Here is a 24,979-nt window from a genome sequence, read left to right on the forward strand (position 1 = left end):
CCTGCTTACTTTAGAATCCATTTCAGTACTGTGCTAGCTTTCTTTGTCTCAATTTTTAGCCTGTGAGACTCCAATCCAGGTTCATTATCATGAATACTCTGTGAGTATATGCATATGCAGCCTTTGCGCGTTGGGATACAACCCTTTTTCGTATCCCTATGGATGCAAACCTTTTTGCTTCCTTAAGAGATATACGCAACCCTTTTTCGCATCCTTAAGAGGTGGACGTAACCCATTTTCGCATCCTTGAGAGGTGTCCTCTCAACCTCCCTCTGAAGTACATGACCTGTCATGACATGTCCGTGACTACTAGTCACACTAGGTCTACTCCTAACGGTTAACCTATATCTACAAAACTACGGAACCTGGGCATGTGCCTTCCAGTGGTTCCCTAACCATCGCTTGGAGGCCGCAATGTTTTCGGCAGAAATTGCCCTAAAATTTTCTTGGGGTTGGTTTACAGGTGCTGGGGATAAACAATATCTTGCTTTGTGTCCTGTTTCACCACAGCGGATACAAGTTGGAGGTTTTTCGCATTCCGAATGTCTATGTGGACCCCCGCAAGTCCAGCATTTTATGCGAGCGTTTTTTCTTTCACTAAATTTATTCCTGGAATAACTACCCCTAGCTGGTCTTGACATATCTATTCTAAAATAGATAGACTCTCCACAGTTCAAACATTTCTTTTGGTTATTTTTATATACTACTCTGTGGTTAACTCAAGGTTCTTTAGTGGAATTCCTATCTCTTGAGTCTACTACCGCTGCTCCCAAGGACATATCCGAGAAGTCCCTGTATATTAGATCTGTTGCTTCGAATCTTTTGCAAGTGCTAATAATTCTTCCTGGTCGTCTGAGGCTTTAGATTGTTCCAGTACTCTTCTTCCAATGGAAGGGAGCATGCCACTTTTAAAAATATTCATCATAATGTCATTTGCTCTTATACCAGGAGAATTTTTTGCATAGTCTATTGCCTTTCCCCTGATCCGAGAGTAAAATTGGTGCACTAACTCAGATGGCCTTTGTTTCTCGGAGAGCAGTTCTTGTAGTTTTTGTGCGGCTGGTTTTTCATGTAAAAAGGCTTCTTTTAGAAGTCTTTCTAAATGGTCTAAATCTCTTATTTTAGGAATGTCTAAGCTCGTCGCGAATCTTTGTATCTCTCCTCGTGTATAACAAATAGCTTGATTTATCCTAGCAATATCATATTTCCCTAAACTCCTTTGTATTTGTTTAAGGGTGGTAATCCATGAATGAGTTTCATTCGGATATGTCAGTAACGAGATGGGAGGCGCTTGCTCCACAAATAGGCTTTGAAGCCTACTTGTGACTGTGGCATTTCTATATTGCCCTTCTAGAGCATTTATTCCAGACTGCGCTTGTTGTAGTGCGATTTCTAACTCTTTCATTTTGTTTTCATTTGAACTCATGATTGTTCTATCCTTATAAACTCTTAATGTGGGAAACGTTTTGAACCTTTAAATTGTTTCAAACTGCTAAAATGAGTTATTTTATAAATTGCGTAAGAATTAGCTCAATATCTTGATTTAAATTAACCCTCAAGGCTAATAGTGTGATTGAATTTTTGAAGATGATTAAACTATGACACTAGTATTAAAAAAAATCTAAGCAAGCTACAGACGATACGGACATTAGAATTTGTAACAAAGAGAAAGAAAAAGAGAAGAAAGAAAGAATCTTAGGAAGATAAAAGGCTGTCTGAACTTCCCTTTAAGGTCAAAAAATTTCTTTAATGAACACTTTTTCAAACTTTTCTGTCTCTGATAGGTTTGAAAACTGAACACACACTTACTTGTGAGGAACAGAGGACTAAATTTTACCAAATTTGTAAAATTTTATTAATCCTCCCCCACTTAAACGAAAGTTGCACCGAACTAGAGTACCACTGTGACCAGTTGTAAGGTTGCCCCTACTATCAGGGCTAAAATTTGGTAGCGTGTTACAAACTGAGGCTTTGCGTAAGAAATCGGTACTCAGAATTCAGTGACAACTGATTTTTCTTTCAAAAGAAGATAAAAAAGAAAACTATTCTAATTCTAATTATGTTGAATATTTCTAAACCTCTTCTAGGTCTAATGTCTATGTTCTACTTGTTCAATCCACCAATGTTTACCGAAAAGAAAAAGATTAAGTTAATTCTAGGCTATCGAATTTTTCTACTTAAAAGCGTTACACTTGAATAGTTAGTCAAGGCTTGAGTTCTGGGGTATTAAAATCCTATAGTTCAAACTGTTGCTGAGCAAAGCTCGGAATAACTGTACTTGATTTTATTCTAATTTACATTAACCCAAACCAAGAGACCTTGCTATTATTTCTTTAAAAGGGTTTTGTGTTCCTTGGACCTTTAGTAAGCTTTAACTTTAGCAGGGAAAACTCTCAATTGGATATATCTGGGCATAAAGGTCTGGAAATTCTTAAATTGACAATATTATTCCCTTTTTCCTAACCTATCTGTATAAACATCGAGGCCACCTTTGTATAAACATGCAGTACGGGTTTAACGAAATGAAAGAATGATTAAAAGGGAACAGTGTTCTCTTTCGTATAAGCGTCTGAAGATTGCACAGAAGGGGGGGCAAGTAATGTTGTTGTCCGATAATTCCAATTTTCGGATATAAGGTCTTTATACAGTCAAGCTAAGTTCCAAGGAACTCTAGGCTGAAAAGGGGAACACAAAGGGCTCTCCTAACGTTGACTTCTTGGTTAAGGTTCCTTTTCTCTTTGAACCCTCAGTTATTCAAAGCTTAAATTTCTGGCAAGAAATTTGATTTAGCTTATTCTAACCTTAGAATGCTGTTTTGTCCAAATGGCTCAAGCCTTGTCTAAGTGGAAATACTACCGAATTATACACCCAAATCACCAACTTATAGTAAAATGTTAGACTTCAGCACTATTTGTTATTCTTGTCTCCTATATACGTATTAAAGTTATCTCCAAGTGACAGAAATCTTTTAGAGGTTTTCTTCTTATTTTAATTTTATCTTCAAACTTTTATCTCCAAGGAGAATTCAGACAGACAGTGGTAGTCTACCTTAATTACAAAGTAAAACACTTACTCGCTGTTAGTTCCAAAAAAGACTACCTTGTTTCCGAGGCAAAACTACTCCTGTTTTTCTCTCATCCGTAAGTTATATTCCTTTTGCTACTTGATCCATTTAGCGACCTTCCCTCTCTCTTAGCCAATCAACCACTTTTTGTTAAAAGGTAGTTTCTTTTCCAGTCTTTCAAGGCCTTCCATTCCTTTTTGTTTTATAACCAAACTGGCCTAAATTAGGTCTTAAACTATTTCTCACGGGTTCAAAGATCGTTCGATACTTGGACAAAGAAGTGTCACTACAAGATTTATAACTAATTACGCAAAGTGAAGCTATTTTCAAATTCAAGCTAATTTGAAATTGTCGCTTTATTCCTGATCTATTGAATCAAAAGGGAATTCCAAGCTTTACTAAAATTGAGTTACCAAATTACACAAAATTAAGGCCTCCTTACAGCACCATAAATATTTTTGCGGTTTACATAATTGCTTTAGAGATTTGGAAATGAAAACTAAGATAGATAACATTTATTTAACAAAATAAAATTTTAAGATTTTTTTAAGTTCAATTCAAAATTATGTTGGCATATTACGTCATTGCAATACTGATGTTTTGAGCCTTTTAGCATACTAATGTTTTTTCTGTCGTATCTCTTCTTTTATGCTAAAAATATTACAAACAGGAAAAAGCCTATGACTCTTCCTCATTTGGAATCAGGCAGCTAATTAAGTTCAATATATGCCATGGTTTGTTCTTTACTAAGTTTCAGCTATCTCTACAGCCATGATATTAATGTAACGTACACAATCCCCATTTGTAATTAACTATACTGATCCTCTATATAATAACTTGCTATTTGCTATAGTTTGTCTTTAATATAAACTACCGCTGCAACCCACATTTAAATATTTTGCTACTATGGGCAGTGATTCACCTTTTCCTAGTATGCTACTACTACTGAAACCATGATTTGGTTACTATTGGCCGTTTTCATCTTTTACTAGGTTGTACCAATCGCTAATTTTACTGTTCTCTAGTGTTTGTTCTTTACTATAACATTAATCCACATTTAGAATATAATATATCAATCCTTCATATAATTCTTTCTTTAATATAAAAAATAGAAAAGCACGTAGATGTGACAAATTCCTGATGTTAATAATATAAGCTATTAGTGTTATAGAAAAATGCTGCTTTTCGTTAAAATTGATTTTATTTTAAAAATTATTTTTTTTAATTACGAAAGGTTTTAAGCACACAAATTTCCTTTAAAATGAGCCATTAAACTACTATCTATGATATTTCAGTGCCATGCTATCTGAGGAAAAAAGAAAGAAAGAAAAAAGACGCCAATTATGCAGAATGTCGTGTTGCAGCCACTTTTCTTATTTTCAAGCCAGTATATTTCCCTTGTTATTCAAGCCAAGGGACGGTAAGTCTCCTATATAGGGTTTCGTTAAAATTGATTTTATGTTAAAACTTTTTTTTTAATTAAAAAAGGTTTTAACCACACAAATTTCCTTTAAAATGAGCCATTAAACTACTCTCTATGATGTTTCAGTGCCAAGCTATCCGAGGAGAAAAAGAAAGAAAAAAGATGCCATTTATGCAGAATATCGTGTTGCAGCCGGTTTTCTTTATTTTTAATCCAGTATATTTCCCTTGTTATTCAAGCCAAGGGACGGTAAGTCTCCTATATAGGGTTTCGGACAAGGCAATTCTATTAGTGTATTTCGTTTTTTGATTTGATTCTAGTTTTAGGAGTTATCCATTTTATACTTTGAGGCGTGATCGTCTCTCACTAGGTTTCTAGCTACCGCTGCATCCCGGATTTTCCAAAAGATGTGGCGCCATCCACATTTCTTTGAAAATGGTAATCAATACACAAAAGTAGGGTTCGTTCTTTACTATGAAAAACTTTTTTTCTTGATTTTCATTGAAAATTGATTAGTCAAGTGCTGGATTAACCATTTTAACAGCCTGACAATTTTTTCTGATTATATTTCTCTTCACTTTTTTATCTTAGTAATACAAGAATATTGTCTCGGACCACCTTAATGTCTCTGTTGGTGCATTCATTTTCTAAAGTGTATGTTTAGTACTGATACGATAGCATAGCCAGTAATGATCAGCTTGTATAAGAGGGAGTTATTTTATTTCTACCAACCTCTATATCATTTTCTCTATCACTGCCAAATGTATTTTGACGTGAAGTGATCATCAGCGCCTTCTTGATAAGAACTTTAATGGGCTCTTTATGTGAGTTAGTTGATCTGTTTGGGTGAAGTAAAAATGCAATTGGAATCAACGGTACTGTTCCCTTATGATCGAAGTGAGGAATCCAAATGTTGGAGCTTAAACGAAGTAATTTCAAACATCATATATGGTATTATAATAGAAAACTCTCTGGACTCCACGTTTCCACAATTATGTGACTTCTAAGATAGCAATTTCTGATGTACAGGTGACAACTTGCTTTCCCTTGCCGAACTTTTTTTTTCTTTTTCTTTGTAACAATGTAACCAGTTTATATCATTAAATGTCCAATTACATTTCAGAAGACATATTTCACATGTCCTTTGATACCTTGCTTTTTATTCCTTCTTCCTTCTTATGGTTTTTGTGGGGATCACGGTTGGCTTTTCTTTCAAAACTACCTATCACCGTATATAGGCAGTGTTCAAGCGACCAGTTGAATACACATGGAATATATTGAAATATAAATATCTTCGAATCAACGTCCTTGCCCTAAAAGTCTTCTATATTTTTGACAGTATCTGAACATACTTTAAAAACACTATCTGCTGAAGAATATGAGGAAACTGTGTTCTTGCACAATTTAAACTCTCTTATTCAGCGAACTCAGTCAAATATTACTTCATATCCTAGAGAAGCAACTTTTCCGAAGATACTTCTGTTACATTATCTTGTCAAAAGACAAGTGTGTTGCATCATCGTGCATTTGATGGTTTATTTTAATTTATCAGTTATTATTTAGAGTTCCTAATTTACTAAAGTTATTTCTCTTTGCAGTCGTGTACCCGCGATTGCACCTACCTTTGCAACCACGATCATCATCTTGTATATGAAAATGCAATTAAAAAAAAAAAAAAATTTCAACTGTAAGTAAGGAGCAACATTAAAACTGAAAACGAACATAAATTATTATGCATATGAGGGGGGTTGCCCCCTCTTCAACCCCTTGCTCTTTACGCTAAAGTTTTTTAGTACTTTGGAAGATAGCTTCTTATTGTTCTGATTAAACGAGCTTTGTGTTTCAGGATTCATTCTTAAGGACTTGGGACAAAATTCAAACTTTAGCGTAAAGAGCGAGGTGTTGAGGAGGAAGTGACGCCCCTCATATACGTAATAATTTCTGTTCGTTTTCAGTTTTATTGTTGCTCCTTACTTTCAGTTGAAAAAACTTGTTTTTTTTATTTAGTTTCTGATCGTTTTTAAAATATTAACAGAAAATCTGGCTTGATTGCCAAGGAAAAATCCCTCCTCCCCAGAGATATATCCTCTAGGTATTTCAATCCTGGTGAAAATTATATAAGAAAACAAGAATTTGTCAACTAAAAGTAAGGAACAACTTTAAAACTTAAAACAAACAGAAATTATTACGTATATGAGGGGAGTCACACCCTCCTTAATAACACGCTCTTTACACTAAAATTCAAATTTTGCCCCAATTCTTTAGGTATTGATTCCTGAATCACAAAGGCCATTTAATTAGAATTAAAAGCTCTTTTAAAAGTAGAGGAACATGGGGCGGAACGGGGTAGGCGATTTTTAGATGACAAGAAAGGTGCTGCACCAAGTGGCAATAAGTGCAACTACTCCAGCTCGGTGTAGCCGAACTACGGCATCCATTTTGGTTTAGTTTCCTTTCGTTTGGTGAGTGAACCTGTTGTCGTCTAACTATTTGCTGTTGGATTGCAACTTTTAATGATTTTGTAATTAAGGTAAGGTCAACACACTTCTTTGTATTACAACTATAGCTTGTAGTACGTGTAGTATTGTATAACTTGTAGTACTACTGTAATACTTGTAGTACGTTCAATCGGCTTTGTTTTAGTCACCTTATTGTTTCTTTAATTGACGTTTTCGCGTGGCCATAACATCCAAATAATAAGGCGTGTTCCTGGGGCAGAAGGGGTGGGGCAGAATGGGCAAGTACCCCATTCTGCCCCGCACTACTGTGATCTGGCCAGTCGTTAAAACTGGGTAAGTAACTTTTCTTAATTTATTTTCAGACGTTTCGTGTGTATAAGAAAAAGACATACAGACAATCCTGGTCTACTGAGGCGATGAACAGTGCTGTTGATGCGGTTATTTCCGGTCGATGTGGCTTCCTGAAGGTTTCTAATGAGTTTGACGTTCCCCAAACTACTCTTCAAATATACATTAAGAAAAAAGGAAAATCCTGAGTATCTGATTGATAAAACTGCTGGGAAATCTCAAGCCGTGTTTACACAAGAAAAGGAACTTGAGCTTGTGACGTACTTAAAAACTATGGAGGCAAAGTTATTTAGTCCGACAATTAAGGACTTATGTACCTTAGCTTACCAGTTAGCTCGAAGAAATGGCATAGATAATGGATTTCAAAATGAAATAGGTGGTCAAGACTTGGTCAAGGGATTTTTAAAGAAAAATCTTACTGTGTCTATTCGTATGCCTGAGTCAACATTTGAAGCAAGAACTATGGGATTAAACAGAGTGGCTGTGGATTTTTTTTTCGCTACTCACTCAATTGGTGGATAAGCATAAACTTACAGCGCTGCAGATATTTAATTGCGATGAAACTGGTGTTTCAGTAAACCTTAAGAACCATTCAAAAGTCATTGCTTGGAAGGGTAAACGACAAATTCGTGCAATAGCTTCTGCAGAAAGGAGGGAAACCGTAACTTGCCTTATTTACATGTCTCTAAGTTGATCATACTTGCCCCGATGTTAGTTTTTCCGAAGAAGAAAATGTAGAAAGAGTTTGAGCTAGGACTATTTCGAGGGAGTTGGGCTGAGTTTTACATCACTGGATGGATGACCACTGAGCTGTTTCTAGTAAGGTTTAAAAAATTTGTAGCATTTTCTAAGGCATCAAGGGACTTTCCGGTTTTAGTCATATTAGACGGTCATTCCACCCACACCAAAAACCTAGAGGACATAAACTACGCAAGAGATAATGGTGTTTCTTTGCTGTGTTTATCCACGCATTGTTCTCACAGCTTACAACCACTTGATGTGTCTTTCATGAAGCCTTTAAGCCTTCACTACGCTGACGAGCTTTGAAAGTGGCTCTGTTGCAACCTAGGGAAAGCTGTAACGCTGTCTCAAATTTCAACGCTCTTCGGATCAGCGTTTATCCAAAGCGCCTTATGAATACTGCAATTAAAGGGTTTGAAGCAACAGGAATTTGGCCACATAACCCAGCCATATTCTCTAATTCAGATTTGCTACCCGCTGACACTACTGACAAGCGAACAAGCAGGATTTTCAACCCCAAAAAGCAATGGAGGAACCTTCAGCGACAGCCTCTAAATGAAAGGTTTGATGTAGCGTCGATAGCTGTTTTCTACAAGTATATGAATTTGCCTCCCTCAAACGAACTCTTTCGTACTGCTCCCCCCTTTGTCCAACCGACAAGGCAGACACAGAGCTCGGTCCAATTATCTAAAGGAAGACACGCGAAGAACCGAGTACTTGAGGGAAAACATCATTCGGTGTTGCACTTCTATCTGGAATGATCGTCCTGGGGAAGTTATTCCTGCAAATCCCTCTGTTGACTCCGTCAAAAGAAGTTTCAACAGATATTTAAAACCTCGAGGTTACAAAACGATTTAATTGAATAGTGGTATATCAGATACTTTTAGGAACCTGACGCCGTGAATATAAGAATAAAAAAAAGAAATAAAGTGGAAAAATCTTCGTCTGGCTCATCTGATGATAAAGAAAATCACAACACTTGTAAGCACCACATTACCAAACTTGTAGTGATAGGGGTGATGATGTTACGGTTTCTAGCCCTACCGTTGGTGCTAATGGCACCAAGCTGAAAAGGTTCAATTTAACACGGATGACAAGGCTACTCCTGAATGCTCTTAGATGACATGAATGACTCTACCACGGCATTTATTGTTTCACCTAAGAACTTAATTCATATTCCAAAAGTCAGAGGAAGTGCAAATAGGACGGATCAAAGAAGGGGGAAGACTAGAGTTACAACTGATTCACCATACAAAAAGAGGTAGTGGATGCTATAAAAGCAAAACATGATCGCCAAGACAGAAAGAGCACGGGAGATATTTTTTAAGATAGAAAACAAAATTCGAAACTCTAAAAACAAAACGAAAATTCCTGAATAAGAGTGAAGATGTGCCAAGAAAAAAAAAGATAAAAAAAAAACAATCTGAAAGTTACTGCAGTGATTCTGACGAGTTTTCTGACTGTGAATGATTATATTGTTCTGAGTTTTATTCAAAGTCAACTGAGGGCTGGGTTACTTGTTCCATATGCACAAAATGGGCCCACAATTCCTGTGCAGGAATTGATAGCGAGGAGGATGATGCCATCCTTGTATGTGAATTTTATAATTCAGAATCAGATTAATCCGGGTTGCAGCAGTAGCTAGCAACCTAGTAAGAGAAGATCACTTCCAATGTTAAGAAATATAAAAACCCATAACTCCTAAAAAAAAGAGTCGGATCAAAACAAAAAGTACATCATTAGAACCGCCTTGTCCGAAACCCCTATATAGAAAACTTTCTGTCCCTTGGCTTCAACAGTAAGGAAAATCTATTGGCTTGAAAATTAACAAGCGAACAAGCAAGATTTTCAACCCAAAAAGCAATGGAGGAACCTTCAGCGACAGCTTCTAAATGAAAGGTTTGATGTAGCGTCGATAGCTATTTTCTACAAGTACATGAATTCGCCTCCCTCAAACGAACTCTTTCGTACTGTTCCCCCCTTTGTCCAACCGTCAAGGCAGACACAGAGCTCGGTCCAATTATCTAAAGGAGGACACGCCAAGAACCGAGTACTTGAGGGAAAACATCATCCGGTGTTGCACTTCTATCTGGAATGATCGGCCTGGGGTAGTTATTCTTGCAAATCCATCTGTTGGCTCCGTCAAAAGAAGGTTCAACAGATATATAAAACCTCGAGGTTATAAAACGATTTAATTGAATAGTGGTATATCAGATACGTTTAGGAACCTGACGCCGTGAATATAAGGATAAAAAAAAGAAATAAAGTGGGAAAATCTTCGTCTGGCTCATCTGATGATAAAGAAAATCACCACACCACACTACTACAGAATTCTGCCTAAACGGCATCTTTTTTTTCTTTTTTTTTCTTCTACGGATATTTTCTTCCACAGATAGCTTGGCACTGGAACATCGTAGAGAGTTGTTCAATGGCTCATTTTAATGGAAATTATTGGGGCTAAAAACCTTTTGTAATTAAAACAAATTATTTTGAAATAGAATCAATTTTTTACGAAAAAATGCATATTTCATGTTAAAGATTGACCAATGACGTCATAATCGTAGGTTGTAGCCAGGTCATCTCTTACTATTCCAATTAAAAAAAAGCCATAGGCTTTTTCTTGTTTGTAGCTTCACATCATTAGTAAATAAAAGTGTCCGTATAACGCAACAGTACCCTTTAGTTTTTTGGGCTTAAAGTTTATAGTAAAGAACGACTTCTAGCTCATATTGATATAGTAAAGAACGAACTCTACCCAATGATAACTTAATTATTAAAATAAATCATCGCTTGCACGATGATGCAATATCACAAATATCTTTTGAAAATTTGCTTCTCAGGGGTTTTAGGAAAGAACGATGCTTGGCATTTCTTTTCTGACTCCGTTTCGTCTTTTATCCGGGTTGCAGCGATAGCTAGCAACCTAGCAGAGACGATCGCGTCCAATACTAAGAGATACAATAGCCCATAAAGCCTTAAAATAGTGTCAGACCAAACCAAGAATTACACTATTAAAATCGCCTTGACCAAAACCCGTATGTAGGAAACTTCCCGTCCCTTGGCTTGAGTAATGAGGGAAATCTACTGGCTTGAAAAACAAGAAAAGTTGCTTGAACTACGATAATCTGCATCAAAGGCATTTTTATTTGTTTCCGACATTTCTTCACAGCTGACACTGCACGGGAACCTCATCGAGAGCTATTTAATTGCTTATTTGAAAGGAAATTGAATCATTAAAAAACCTTTCGTAATTACTAAACAGAGTTTAAAATTAGAATCAATTTTTTCATAGTAAAGAACGAACTCTACTCTTGTGTATTGATTACCATTTTCAAAGAAATGTTGATGGCGCCACATCTTTTGGAAAATCCAGCTTGCAGCGGTAGCTAGCAACCTAGTGAGAGACGATCACACCTCATAGTATAAAATGGATAACTCCTAAAACTAGAATCAAATAAAAAAACGAAGTACACTAATAGAACTACCTTGTCGGAAACCCTATATAGGAGATTTACCGTCCCTTGGCTTGAATAAAAAGGGAAATACACTGGCTTGAAAATAAGAAAAGTGGCTGCAACACGATATTCTGTATATACTGCATCTTTTTTTCTTTCTTTCTTTTTCTCTTCAGATAGCTTGGCACTGAAACATCATAGAGAGTAGTTTAATGGCTCATTTTAAAGGAAATTTGTGTGGTTAAAACCTTTTGTAATTAAAAAAATTTTTTTTAGTAAATCAATTTTAACGAAAAACGGCATTTTTCTATAACACTAATAACTTATAGTATTAACATCAGGAATTTGTCACATCTACGTGCTTTTCTATTTTTTATATTAAAGAACGAGTTCATATGAAGGATTGATATATTATATTCTAAATGTGGATTAATGTTATAGTAAAGAACAAACACTAGAACACAGTAAAATTAGCGATTGGCACAACCTAGCAAAAGATAAACACGGCCAATAGTAACCAAATCATGGTTTCAGTAGTAGTAGCATACTAGGAAAAGGTGAATCACTGCCCATAGTAACAAAATATAGAAATAGGGATTGCAGCGGTAGTTTACATTAAAGACGAACTATAGCACATAGCAAGTTATTATATAGAGGATCAGTATAGTTAATTACATATGGGGATTATGTACGTTTCATTAATATTATGGCTGTAGAGATAGCTGAAACCTAGTAAAGAACAAACCATGGCATATATTGAACTTAGTTAGCTGCTGATTCTTGGGGACTTGTCTCTTACTATTCCAAATGAGGATGAGTCGAAGGCTTTTTCCTATCTGTAATATTTTTAGCATAAAAGAAGAGATACGACAGAAAAAACATCAGTATGCTAAAAGGCTCAAAACATCAGTATTGCAATGACGTAATGTGCCAACATAATTTTGAATTGAACTTAAAAGTATCTTAAAATTTTATTTTGTTAAACAAATTTTATTTATCTTAGTTTTAATTTCCAAATCTCTTAAGCAATTATGTAAACTGCAAAAATATTTATGGTGTCTCATCAAAATTTTTTTTTTTTTATATTAAAACTAGAGAAATACCTTAAAATTTTAAAAGAAGTTTTATTTTCTATTAGGTTAAATCCACTTCTAGCATAAAAAGAGAGATACAACAGAACAAACACCAGTAAGCTTACAGTTTTCAACGCAACTAGTAATGTAATGAGGCTCACTCAATGGATGATATATCTGTCAAAGTAATCAAACAGTTCGTGGTAACGAACTGTAAGTAAGGAGCGACCCGGCTCAATGGTAACCGAAACTCTAGAAAACGGGTTTTTGATACCAGTAGATACATCAAAAGAATCAGATTTCAATGCTGATTTCAAATATATAACTTTCATCAAGTTTAGTGCTACCCATCAAAAGTTACGCGCCTGAGAAAATTTGGCTGATTTTCAAAAAAAGGGGGAAAGACCCCCTAAAAGTTATAGAACCTTAAAAAATCACACCATCATATTCAGCGTATCAGAGAACCCTACTGTAGAGGTTTCAAGCTCCTATCTGCAAAAATGTGGAATTTTGCATTTTTTGCCAGAAGAAAGATAACGGATGCGTGTTTATTTGTTTTTTTGTTTTGTTTTTTTTTTTCTCCAGGGGTGATCGTATCGACCCAGTGGTCCTAGAATATCGTGGGTGGGTTCATTGGAACGGAAATTAAAAGTTCTAGTGCCCTTTTTAAGTGACCAAAAAATGGAGGGAAACTAGGCCCCCTCCCACGCTAATTTTTTTCCCAAAGTCATCCGATCAATACTTTGAGAGAGCTATTTTGTTCAATAGAATCGAAAATATTATAACTATGTCTTTACAGATGGTTTCATCTCCCAAATTCGCTGGGGGGATGACTGAAAGCTATTAGCTTTACACACATGTTAACCCCTAGCCTGGGTTATTGGGCCGTATACATACGTTTTCAGGAGGTTTTTTTTCGGGGACTGGGGGGGGGGGGGTGTCGGGGGTTATAATGGAGGATCTGTCCATGAAGGAAGTTTTCATGGGTGAAAGGAAATTGCCATGAAGGGGGCGCCGGACTTGCCAGCATTATTTATTGGTTATTGGGAAGTATACAGACATTTTCAGGAAGGATTTTTTTTCTGGCGGGTGGGGCTGGAGGAGGGGGTTACTCGGGAGAATCTTTCCGTGGAGGATGTTTCTTTGGCGTAGGGGACATTTCTATGAAGGGGGCGCCGGATTTCCAAGCATTATTTAAAAAACGATCAGAAATTAAATATAAAAAAAAAAAGTTTTTTTCAACTTAAAGTAAGAAGCAACATTTGAACTTTAAACGGACGGAAATTATTAAATATATTAGGGGGGGTGCTCCCAAGTCAATACCTTACTTTTTAAACGACATTTTTTGTTTAGTTCTGTCAAAATAGATATCTTTTCCAGTTACACACTCTTTTTGATTATGGGGTTTGTGAATTATATTTGTTTTAGCTTTTAAGGTAGAGCGTGGTATTGGCTAAGGGGAGAACCTCCTCATATACGTAAAAACATATACGTAATAAAAAAAAAAAACAATAAAAGAACAAGCGATACGGCTCAATAGTGATCGAAACTTTTAAAAACGGAATTTTGATGCCAATAAATGTATCAAAAAAATGGGTTTATAGTGATGATCCTAAATATACAAATTTAGCAAAGCTTAGTACTGCTCATCAAAGGCTATGAGCCTGAGAAAATTTACCCGATTTTTGAAAGAGGGGGGAGACATCCCCTGCAAGTGAAACAATATAAATAAAAATAACACCTTCAGTTTCAGCACATCAGTAAACCCTATTACATAGGTTTCAAGCTCATATCGGCAAAAATCTGCAACTTAGTATTTTTTGCCAGAAGAAAAATATACGAATATTGAAGTTAGTTACGTAAGTTAATTTGTAAATTACGTCATAACCAAATTTATAGACATCCATTTAGCAAAAGAAAAGTAAAATTTTTATGCAAATTTTTTTTACTTATTCAATGACGGTGAGCCAAAATAAAAGCTGCATTAACTAAAAAACGATCAGAAATTAAATAAAAAAAACAAGTTTTTTAAACTGAAAGTAAGGAGCGACATTAAAACTTAAATCGAACAGAAATTATTCCGTATATGAAAGGAGCTGTCCCCTCGTCAACGCCTCGCTCTTTACGCTAAAGTTTGACTCTGTCTCATAACTTTATTTTTTAAAACAATAAAAAACTTTAGCGTAAAGAGCGAAGCGTTGAGGAAGGGACAGACCCTTTCATATACGGAATAATTTCTGTTCGTTTTAAGTTTTAATGTCGCTTCTTACTTTCAGTTTAAAAAACTTGTTTTTTTTTATTTAATCTGTAACATAGTCCGAGGAAAAGTTCAATCCATTAGCATCACGGCCAGTCCCTGTTTACTTAACTACAGTTAAACTGATGACTCAAGAGGGTGCCAATTCTTTCAATCAACACCAAAAAAAAACTCTATGAAGAACAAAATGAAAGGAAGAAATAGAAATGGGCCAAGATAAACCAGTAGCAATGAGCTGTCTGAGCACAACGTGGTAACAATCTTTCTCCAAGTTATCTTTTTTTCGAAATTAAACTTTTTTTCGCGAGACCGGCCCCAAACTTTTAGAAGACTAAATTTATTTGTTCTCAAACAGAATTATACGGAAAAATTTCTTTTCGTATTGAGTTTTAATGTCGCTCCTTACTTTTAGTTAAAAAAAACTTGCTTTTTTAATTTTTTTATGAATGAACAGGCATACCAAAAGAATTGAATGTTTACGCTAATTCCAAATGTACAAAGCTCATTAAGTTTAATCACACCCATAAAAAGTTACGAGCCGGAGAAAATTAGCCCAATTATCAAAAAAGGAAGGCAAAACCTCAAAAATCCAACCAATCTTAATGAAAATCGCACCATCAGTTTTAGCATATGAGATAACCCTACTGAAGAGAGGTTTCAAGCTCCTATATACAAATTAAATGAAAAAAAATAAAAGTTGTTTTAACTGAAAATAAAGAGTGATATTAAAGCTTAAAACGAACAGAAATAATTCCTTATATGAAAAAGACCTTCCCCCCCTCAACGCCCCGCTCTTTACACGAAAGATCGCCTCTTTGTCACAACTGTACTAAAAAAAAAGATAGTGTAAGAGTGGGGTGTTGAGGAGGGGACATTCTTTTTCATACACAGAAAAATTTGTGCTCGTTTTGAGTTTTAATGTCGCTCCTTACTTTTAGATTAAGAAAAAAACTTGCTTTTTTAATTTAATTTCTGAACGAACAGGCATATCAAAAGAATTGATTGTTTACGCTAATTCCAAGGATCTAAAGCTCATAAAGTTTATTCACACACATGAGAAGAAACGAGCCGGAGAAAATTAGCCCAATTATCAAAAAAGGAAGGGAAAACCCCAAAAATCCAACCAATCTTAATGAAAATTACACCATCAGTTTCAGCATATCAGAGAACCCTACTAAAGAGAGGATACAAATTAAATTTAAAAAAAAGAAAGTTTTTCTAACTGAAAGTAAGGAGCAATATTACTTTCAGGACAAAAACTTGTTTTTCTTATCTAACTACTATCCAGATTAACCGAAATGACTATTATACTGTTCTTGAGTCGCCCTCAAATAGTGATTCTTCTTCACTTGACAACCTCTTTCAAAACCTCTTTTTAAACTACCTTTTAATGTTGGTCGTGGTTCGCTCTTTACCAGGTTGCAGCCCATCCATGATCTCAGAAAAGAAATATTAAGAATAAAAGTGAACTAGAATGTCTAATATATAGGGTGGTGGTGCCGGTAGTGTTAACATGAAGCATAGTATAGTGCAAAAACATTGCCAGCTGATGATTTAATTATGTAAGTAGCCAGGGGGATTGATGATTCTGACCAAAATGACGAAAGCCAAACAGTATTTGAAGCTTCATAATTTTTGATTGAACCAGTCCTCCTAATTTTCTATAATTTCTGTTATATGTTGTAAATCCAGGAAAAAAACAAACAAAAACTATGAGATTGCTCACTACTAAGTATATACTATTCCGCAAATTAGGCACAAAATTTCTAATGCTTTAAACTTATGCTCATTTTGTTGGTTTGTATGCTAGCAGCAATCACAGGTTACCCCTTCAACCATTTAGTTTCGAAATATTTAATAAGCCTCTGTTGAGTCAGTCCCTACAGAGAGGTAGAACGTGTTCACTTCTGTATTTTATTCCTTTTGTTCAGCTGCCTCAATTGTATTTTGGTGGCTCGAGTCTTTGCTCAATTCTTCTGATAATTTGGTGTGGTTTTCACCTTCGGCAGAGACACTCCATAGATAGGGGTAAAACGTTTCCATGTACAAGAAACTTAAACAGGTCAGTGCCGCAAGCTTTATGCCCCAGTGGGAGCAAAGCAACGCACAACTCCAGACGACAAAATGTAGATATAACATTCCGATTTCCAGTCTCTCTTCGAATCTAAATGCATTAATTCTCACCTTATGAGCAACTTCTTTGACTTTATCGAACAGAAGATTCATAGCACTTTTTCTATTACTTTTCATTTTCTGACTGAATTTTTTAACAAACTCTTCAACATTGATCATAGAGCAAGTTAACGTTTCTCCTGTTTTTATTGTAGCCTGAGCCATATAAAGATAGCCATATTGAACCATAAGAATAAAAAATACTAAAGCTTTTAAAAGGCCACCGCAAGTGATTAACAGTAGGTCCAGTTCCATGAAGGAAATAAGAAGAAATAACATTTCATTTTTAACCTTAAAACCAAACATAACTAATGTTTCTCATTATGAACATTCATATCAGGGTGGTGGCTTGAAATTTTCACGAATAATCTTTTTCGGGACTAAAAAAAAAAAAAAAATTATCAACCGTTTAGGAAAATTTTAAATTTGCCATCATTCTTTCCTAGAAAAGAATATTTTGCTATTTCGAAGTTATAACACAACCTTTGTCAACTATTAAAATTACTTATGAAAAAATGTTGAAGTTTCTTCTCCAAGACCCTTATGAACGTCATTAATAATGTTTTATTTTCTCATAATGTCCTTATGCCATGGTAAGTGTTATGGCATCTCCCGTTGTTTGGTAGTTTATTTTTTTTTTTTTATTTGAAACTTTATATGCAAACTAGAGTTTGTGCTGTTATCGGTTTCCTGAACATAGCTTCCAAGTGGACATATTTTTTATTTAATGAAAAAATCGTACATAGGCTTAGACTATTTAAACTTACGCAAGAAAGTATGACTGAACTACGTAAATGATTTTAAACTATTTTGAACAAAAAGCGTGAATAACACAATATAAACATGATAATACTAAAACCATACTAAAATTCGTTTTTGACAGCAGGGCTGGGTCTATATTTGGGTTTAGCAGCTTCATAACTTTTGTGCCCAAGAATTTTATAAGTCAGAGGCAGTTTAGTACCACTGCTCAAGTAGAGCCATAGGCCTTCATCGTAACATTTTTTTTTCGTCCTTTTGTCACTTCCTATGGAAGAGGTATCGGAAAAAATTTAGAGGGAGATCATTTAATTAAAACGATAATTATAATCCCGTTTTGAAGAGTCAGTAGTGACTGAAGGGTATTCAAAACACTCCAGTGCAGTTTTTGCTGAAAAACCCACTTCAGTAATCCCTGAACTGCCATATCAAAATTTTTAGATATCTATTTCTAATGTAAAATTAGTTAAGAAAGAAGGGGGGGCTTTTTATGTTTTAATTTTCATCCTTTTTTTGTCTCCCGACCACTTCAAATAGAAGGAATTATCGTTGAGATTCATAAAGGGCTCAATCTATTGGACATTGTTACTAAGTGTATACTTAATGGGCTACATATAACGTGGAAATTGGTGGACTCTTTGTTGGGTCTTCTCTTAGCTCACTTTTACATGAAATTAAATAATAAAAAAAAACTAATTGAAAGTAAGGAGCAATATTAAACTTAAAACAAAGAGAAATCAATCCGTATATGAGGGGGACTGCCCCTCTTATTACCCCTCTCTTAACACGAGAGTTTTTAAAGAAATTTTAAGAAAGGTTCTGATTCTATTTAAACGGCCCTTGTGCTTCAGGAATCGTTCTTAAAAGAAGTGAGACAAAAGATCTAACTTTAGTGTAAAGAGCGGGGTATTGAGAAAAGGGTGGCTGAGAAGGGTATTGAGAAGGAGCCAACTGAAAAATACTCCTTAGCATACTTTCATTTGAAGAAATACCTGTTTTTATTTAATTTCCGATCTTTTTTAGAGTCATTGGGGATTCCTCCCTGTGTAAAGCATATTTTCTGGACCCCCCCCTCAAAACAGAAAGTTTCACCCTCAGAATGTTTCCCCATAAAGAATTTTCCCCATCATAGATGATTATTCCATTGATATTTTTTCCCGGAGGACATCTCCCCCACCACCTAAAAATCCCCAGAACACTGGGGATTTTTCCCGGAGGACATCTCCCCCACCACCTAAAAATCCCCAGAGAATTCCAACTCCACTGAAAATCTTCCCTGGGCATTTCCCCCAAAGCATTTACACATGTAAAATGTGGTCACCAACAAAAAAGTAAGACAAATAATACGAAGTTTGTATAAAAATCTGGCAAATTGTATAAGATTTTCGCTAGAAAGCTAACCCCCAAGAACTTCCATCCCAATGGGGAATTCTCCTCGTAGAAAATCTATCCCCAGAAAATCCCCCCCCACTTAAAATATCAGAAGCCTACACTTCCCTATAACAAATACTATACGTAAACAATGTGCACATTTCATAACTTGCGACTCGTCCTCCGGTGGTTCTGGGGGGAGGGGGGTCATGTCATCTCTAGACACATAGTTATTGTACCTTTCAACTATACTGAACAAAGTGGCTATCTCAAAATTTTGATCAGATAACTTTTGGAAAAAATGGCGTGGGTGGGTGCTAGTTGCCTCCCAATTCTTTGGTCACTTAAATAGGGCACTAGAACTTTTAATTTCCGTCCGAATGAGCCCTCTCACGATATTCTAGGACCATTGGTTGAATTGAATCACCCTTGGAAAAAAAACAACAGCGAATAATTAGGCATCCGTAATCTTTCTTCTATAAAAACCAATACAGAATTCCATTCTTTTGCAAATGGGAACTTGGAACCTCTACAGTAGGGTTCTCTGATACACTGAATCTGATGGTGTGAATTTCATTAAGATTTTTTACTTTTAGATGGTGTTTCCTCCCTTTGTTTCAATCCTGCAAATTTTCTTAGGCTTGTAGCCTTTGATGAGTAACACTAAACATAATAAATATTATATCTTTGGAATCAGAATGATAAACCGATATCTTTGATATGAAACTAATTAATTCTAGAATGTAATGACATAAATACTTTTTATGCATTAGCTACATTCATCATGATAAAAACTATTATCACAAGCATGTCCATTATATGACGCATAGAAAAAAACCTTCGGCTTTTCTTAGCTATAGTAATGAACGAATCCCAGCTGCAACCAAGAGTCATCATATAGTTTCACTATAATGTCATTTGTGGTTGCGACCGTTGATTATGACGTCATTCATCAAAAAGTAGATGAATGTGTAAATTTTTGTCAAAAAACAGATTTTATTTTAAATGCTGAGTTTTGATGCTAAGAAAAGGCATTAGATTTAGTAATTTCCTTTAAAATGAGACCTTGAACCGCTCTCTATGATGTTCTAGTACCCCGCTTGCAGTGGAGAAAAAAACTATCCTTGTTGTTCAAGCTACGAGACTGTAAGTTTCCTATCTAGGGTTTCTGCCATAGCATTCCAATGATGTAATTTCTATTTTAACCCGACACCATTTTTACGAGTTTCAGGCTATTTTCCGAAATTTTCTTAAATTTATTTTGAAAATAACATTTTACTATTAACACTAATTTAGATAATAGTTACCAGTCCTGAATCAGATAGAAATAGCATTTTCATCACTTTTCAGATGTTTTTTCAAATTTTTTATTTCATTTTTGGTTACTATGGGCCGTGGTTCTTTTCCTAGTAGATTGCAGCTATTGCTGTAACCATGATCAGGAGTTGAGCAGGGTTGTGTTCTATTCCCATCTATATGGATTATTTTGATGGGTATCTCAAAATTTTAATTGGATGTCTTTGGGGAAAAAAGGGGCGTGTGAGGGAGGCCAGTTGCCTTCAATTATTTTTGGTCACATAAAAAGAGAACAGGAGCTCCTTGTTCCTAAATCATTATGAACTTCAGTTTCTTTGTCGTTAGTGTGAGTTTCGGTAACTCCATTAGCTGCCTAAATGTTGAGAAGTTCTTTAATGTAAACAACTGCTTGTTGCACAGTTTCAACCTGGAACGCGGAAATTTTTTCAATTGGGTTTGAATTGTCTAGTGTATGTGTCCACAAGGGCGGGATATTCGACGGGAAATATTCTCCATGGAGGGGTTTTTGACAGGACAAATTCTCCAGAGAGAAATTTCTTCGGGTGCAACTTTACACTAGGGGTTGGGGTGTCTATTTGCAGGAACAATTTTTTTTACTGAGGGGGAGATTTCTGACATGATTTTAATAACAATATAAAATTAAAGGCTTTTTCAAATGATAGTGTGTTAAGAGGCACTTTTCATGGAAGAATTTTAGTGGACGGAAGGAATTTTCCATAGAGGGAGAGCCAGATTTCCTGGTATTACTAAAAAAGTATTAGAAATTAAATAAGGAAACAGGTTATTTCAACTGAAAGTAAGGAGGGATATCAAAACTTAAATTATCAAGCATATAAGGTGGGTTGATCCCTCCTCAATATCTTCCTCATGCTGGAAGTTTTATATTTATTTATTTATGTATGTGACTATGTGTATATTTTTCTAGAAAACGGCTCTATTCTCTTTTGGAACATTAGCTCCTGGGATTTTCTGGCTTGACAAAAACAGTCTAGATAGGTCAGAATTTTGAAGTAATTCGTTAACAACCATTATTTTTGAAAAACATACATATTAATGAAGTCATATTTATATACATTACCCTTTTTATGACGTCATGTACTAATGTAAAAGGAATCTATAATGAATCTATACATAGAAAATGAATCTAAATAAGATTCATGTTACATCCGTAAATGACGTCATGTGATACGTCAAACAATAATATGTTACAATGACGTCAATCATTGCATAAAAATAAACGTTGTCTAAAAAGGTCTATTAGTTTTCTTTTTGAAAAGCAAGCGGTTATATAAGTATAAAAAAAGTAACAAGTATGAATATAAACAACCATTATTATATTTTCAGTAACATGGCTCCATCTTTTGAAAACCTTGCCATTGATCCAGATTCGCAGCTTAAGAGTGGAGCCACCGATTCTACAAATCAAGAAGAGATACAACCGGACTTAGAGTCTAGTTGGACTCTACTACATGACATACAACAGGACTTAAAGAAGAAATTCAATCCGTCTCAATGTTCAAATGATCATATAGACATCAAACAACAAACCGAGGCAAACGAGGGGACATCAGGAGCAGGTAGTCTATCTTGTAGGCTATTGTACGAAAAACACAATGAGAAATATGTAGCAGTATGTGAAGTATGCAAAAAGAAATTTTTACGGAGACGAACCTTGAATCTGCACATGAGAACCCACTCTGGTGAAAAACTACATGAATGTGAAGTATGTAAAAAGAAATTTCATCATAAAGGATTGTTTAATGAACACATGAGAATGCACACTGGTGAACATTTACTGGAATGTGAAGTGTGCAAAATGAAATTTTCCATTAAATCAAAATTAGCTATACATATGAGAACTCACAATGGAGAAAAACCTTACGAATGTGAAGCATGCAAAAAGAAATTTTCTATCAAGTCCAATTTGACTAGACACATGAGAACCCACACTGGTGAAAAACCGTATGAATGTGAAGTATGCAAAAAGAAATTTCATCATATGGGATTGTTTAATAGCCATATGAGAATTCACACTGGTGAAAATCTACTGGAATGTGAAGCGTGCAAAAAGAAATTTTCCATTAAGTCGAAATTGGCTATACATATGAGAACTCATAATGGGGAAAAACCCTATGAATGTGAAACATGCAAAAAGAAATTTTCTCTCAAGTTCAATTTGGCTAGGCATATGAGAACCCACACTGGTGAAAAACCATATGAATATAATGAATGCAAAAGTGATACAGAATGTTAGCCCTACTCGGTATCGTAGTGATTTCTGTTTTGTGACATTTTATTCATTTAAATTCCTGTTTGTTTTTGATTTCAATTAAATTATAAGATTTAATTTTTACTCGTCTTAGGTTTTAATTTAGCTCAACTTTTATTTGAGTTTTTTCGATAATTACTCTTTAAAACTTGTGAGCCTGAGAAAAAATATGCCTAATTTTCGAAAAAGGGGAGAAACATCCCCAAAAAGATAAGCGATCTGTCAATGAAAATAACACTATCATATTCAGCATGTCAAAGGAACATATTATAGAGGTTTCAAGGTCCTATCTACAATTTTTTACGATTTTCTACGAGGGTTTGAAAAGATTTTTGAGGGAATCTACGTCATATGTTCCTTTATTTTTTACTTCTGCGATTTGTTTCCAATTTGTTCTGTTTCCCACTTGCTTTCAGGTTTACTAATGAGATTTTAATTCCAAGCCTTACTTACCTCTTAGATCTCACTTTTACGTTTTTGAGAGCTCTCAGCTATAGTTAAATTTTCAGTTACTCATACAATTTGCGGAGATCACAGATCCGCTAGTTTGCGAGGGCATGGAGAAATTCCACAATCACAAGAGCAGTCATAAACTTTAGCATCTCCTATTAATTCTTTTTACACGATTTTATTCCCTCTAACAGTTATCGTTTCTGGACGTGTGACCGCGACATTAATCTTCTTTCTAGTAAGGTTTGTAAATAGATGCACTTGCTTTTTGTTGCAAAATATATATCTCCTTCTCCAAAGTTTCTAGTAAGTCAACTATGCCACTTGGCTGGCCGTTTTCTTTTGTTGTATTTTTGTTCTCAAACAGAATCTGATCCATTTACTTCCTGGACCTTATGCGTAAGCGTTTCCTTCCTGAATTCAGATGGATCTTCTTCCTTTTTGGTAAGAACAAGACCTCAAATTATTTTGACAGTAGTCAAGTGCTGGATTAACCATTTTAATAGCCTGACAATTTTGTCTGATTATATTTCTCTTCACTTTTTGATCTTAGTAATACAAGAATATTGTCTCAAACCACCTTAATGCTTCTTTTAGTGCATTCATTTTCTGAAGTGTATGTTTAGTACTGATTATGTACTAGTATGTTTAGTAGCATATTTAGTAGCATATAGTGTATGTTTAGTAGCATAGTGTAGCAAGCAAGTGTAGTAGTAGTGCAGCAAGTGTATAGCAAGCAAGTGTAGTGTAGCAAGTATAGCAAGCATAGTGTAGCAAGCAAGTGTAGTAGTAGCAAGTGTATGTTTAGTAGCATAGCCAGTAATGATCAGATTGTATAAGAGGGAGTTATTTTATTTCTACCAACCTTTATATCATTTTCTCTATCACTGCCAAATGTATTTTGACGTGAAGTGATCATCAGCGCATTCTTGATAAGAACTTTAATGGGCTCTTTATGTAAGTCAGATAATCTGTTTGGGTGAAGTAAAAATGCAATTGGGATCAACGGTGCTGTCCCTTTATGATCGAAGGAAGGATATCCAAATGTTGGAGCTTAAACGAAGTAATTTCAAACATCATATATAGTATTATAATAGAAAACTATCTAGACTCTACTTTTCCACAAGTATGTGACTTCTAAGATAGCAAATTCTGATGTACAGGTGACAACTTGCTTCCCCTTGCCTAACTTTTTTTTCTTTTTTTTGTCACAATGTAACCAGTTTATATCATTAAATATCGAATTACATTTCAGAAGACATGTTTCACATGTCCTTTGATACTATGCTTTTTATTCCTTCTTCCTTCTTATGACTTTTGTGGGGATCACGGTTGACTTTTCTGTCAAAAGTACCTATCACCGTATATAGGCAGTGTTCAAGGGACCAGTTGAATAATACATGGATTATATTGAAATATAAATATCTTCGAATCAACGTTCTTGCCCTCAAAGTCTACTATATTTTCGACAGTATCTGAACATACTTTAAAAACACTATCTGCTGAAGAATATGAGGAAACTGTGTTCTTGCACAATTTAAACTCTCTTATTCAGCGAACTCAGTCAAATATTACTTCATATCCTAGAGAAGCAACTTTTCCGAAGATACTTCTGTTACATGATCTTGTCAAAATAAATGTGTGTTGCATCATCGTGCATATGATGGTTTATTTTAATATTTCAGTTATTATTTAGAGTTCCTAATTTACTAAAGTTATTTCTCTTTGCAGTCGTGTACCCGCGATTGCACCTACCTTTGCAACCACGATCATCATCTTGTATGTGAAAATGCAATTAAATAAAAAAAGAGTTTTTAAACT

General features: G+C 35.1%; 1 protein-coding gene across 1 annotated transcript in view; it reads left to right on the forward strand.

Annotated features, from left to right (window-relative positions):
- Positions 1–22,693, forward strand: part of LOC148952870 (uncharacterized) — a 35,279-nt gene extending 12,586 nt beyond the window's left edge. Inside the window, exon 3 of the mRNA XM_089088138.1 lies at positions 22,105–22,693. Within this exon, the coding sequence (XP_088944264.1) occupies positions 22,105–22,693 (589 nt within the window). The remainder of the gene's footprint in view (positions 1–22,104) is intronic.
- The last annotated feature ends 2,286 nt before the right edge of the window (positions 22,694–24,979 follow it).

This window comes from Artemia sp. Qi Xiang Cuo, chromosome 4 (genome assembly GCF_049724085.1).
Source record: "Artemia sp. Qi Xiang Cuo chromosome 4, ASM4972408v1, whole genome shotgun sequence".
NCBI lineage: Eukaryota > Metazoa > Arthropoda > Branchiopoda > Anostraca > Artemiidae > Artemia > Artemia sp. Qi Xiang Cuo.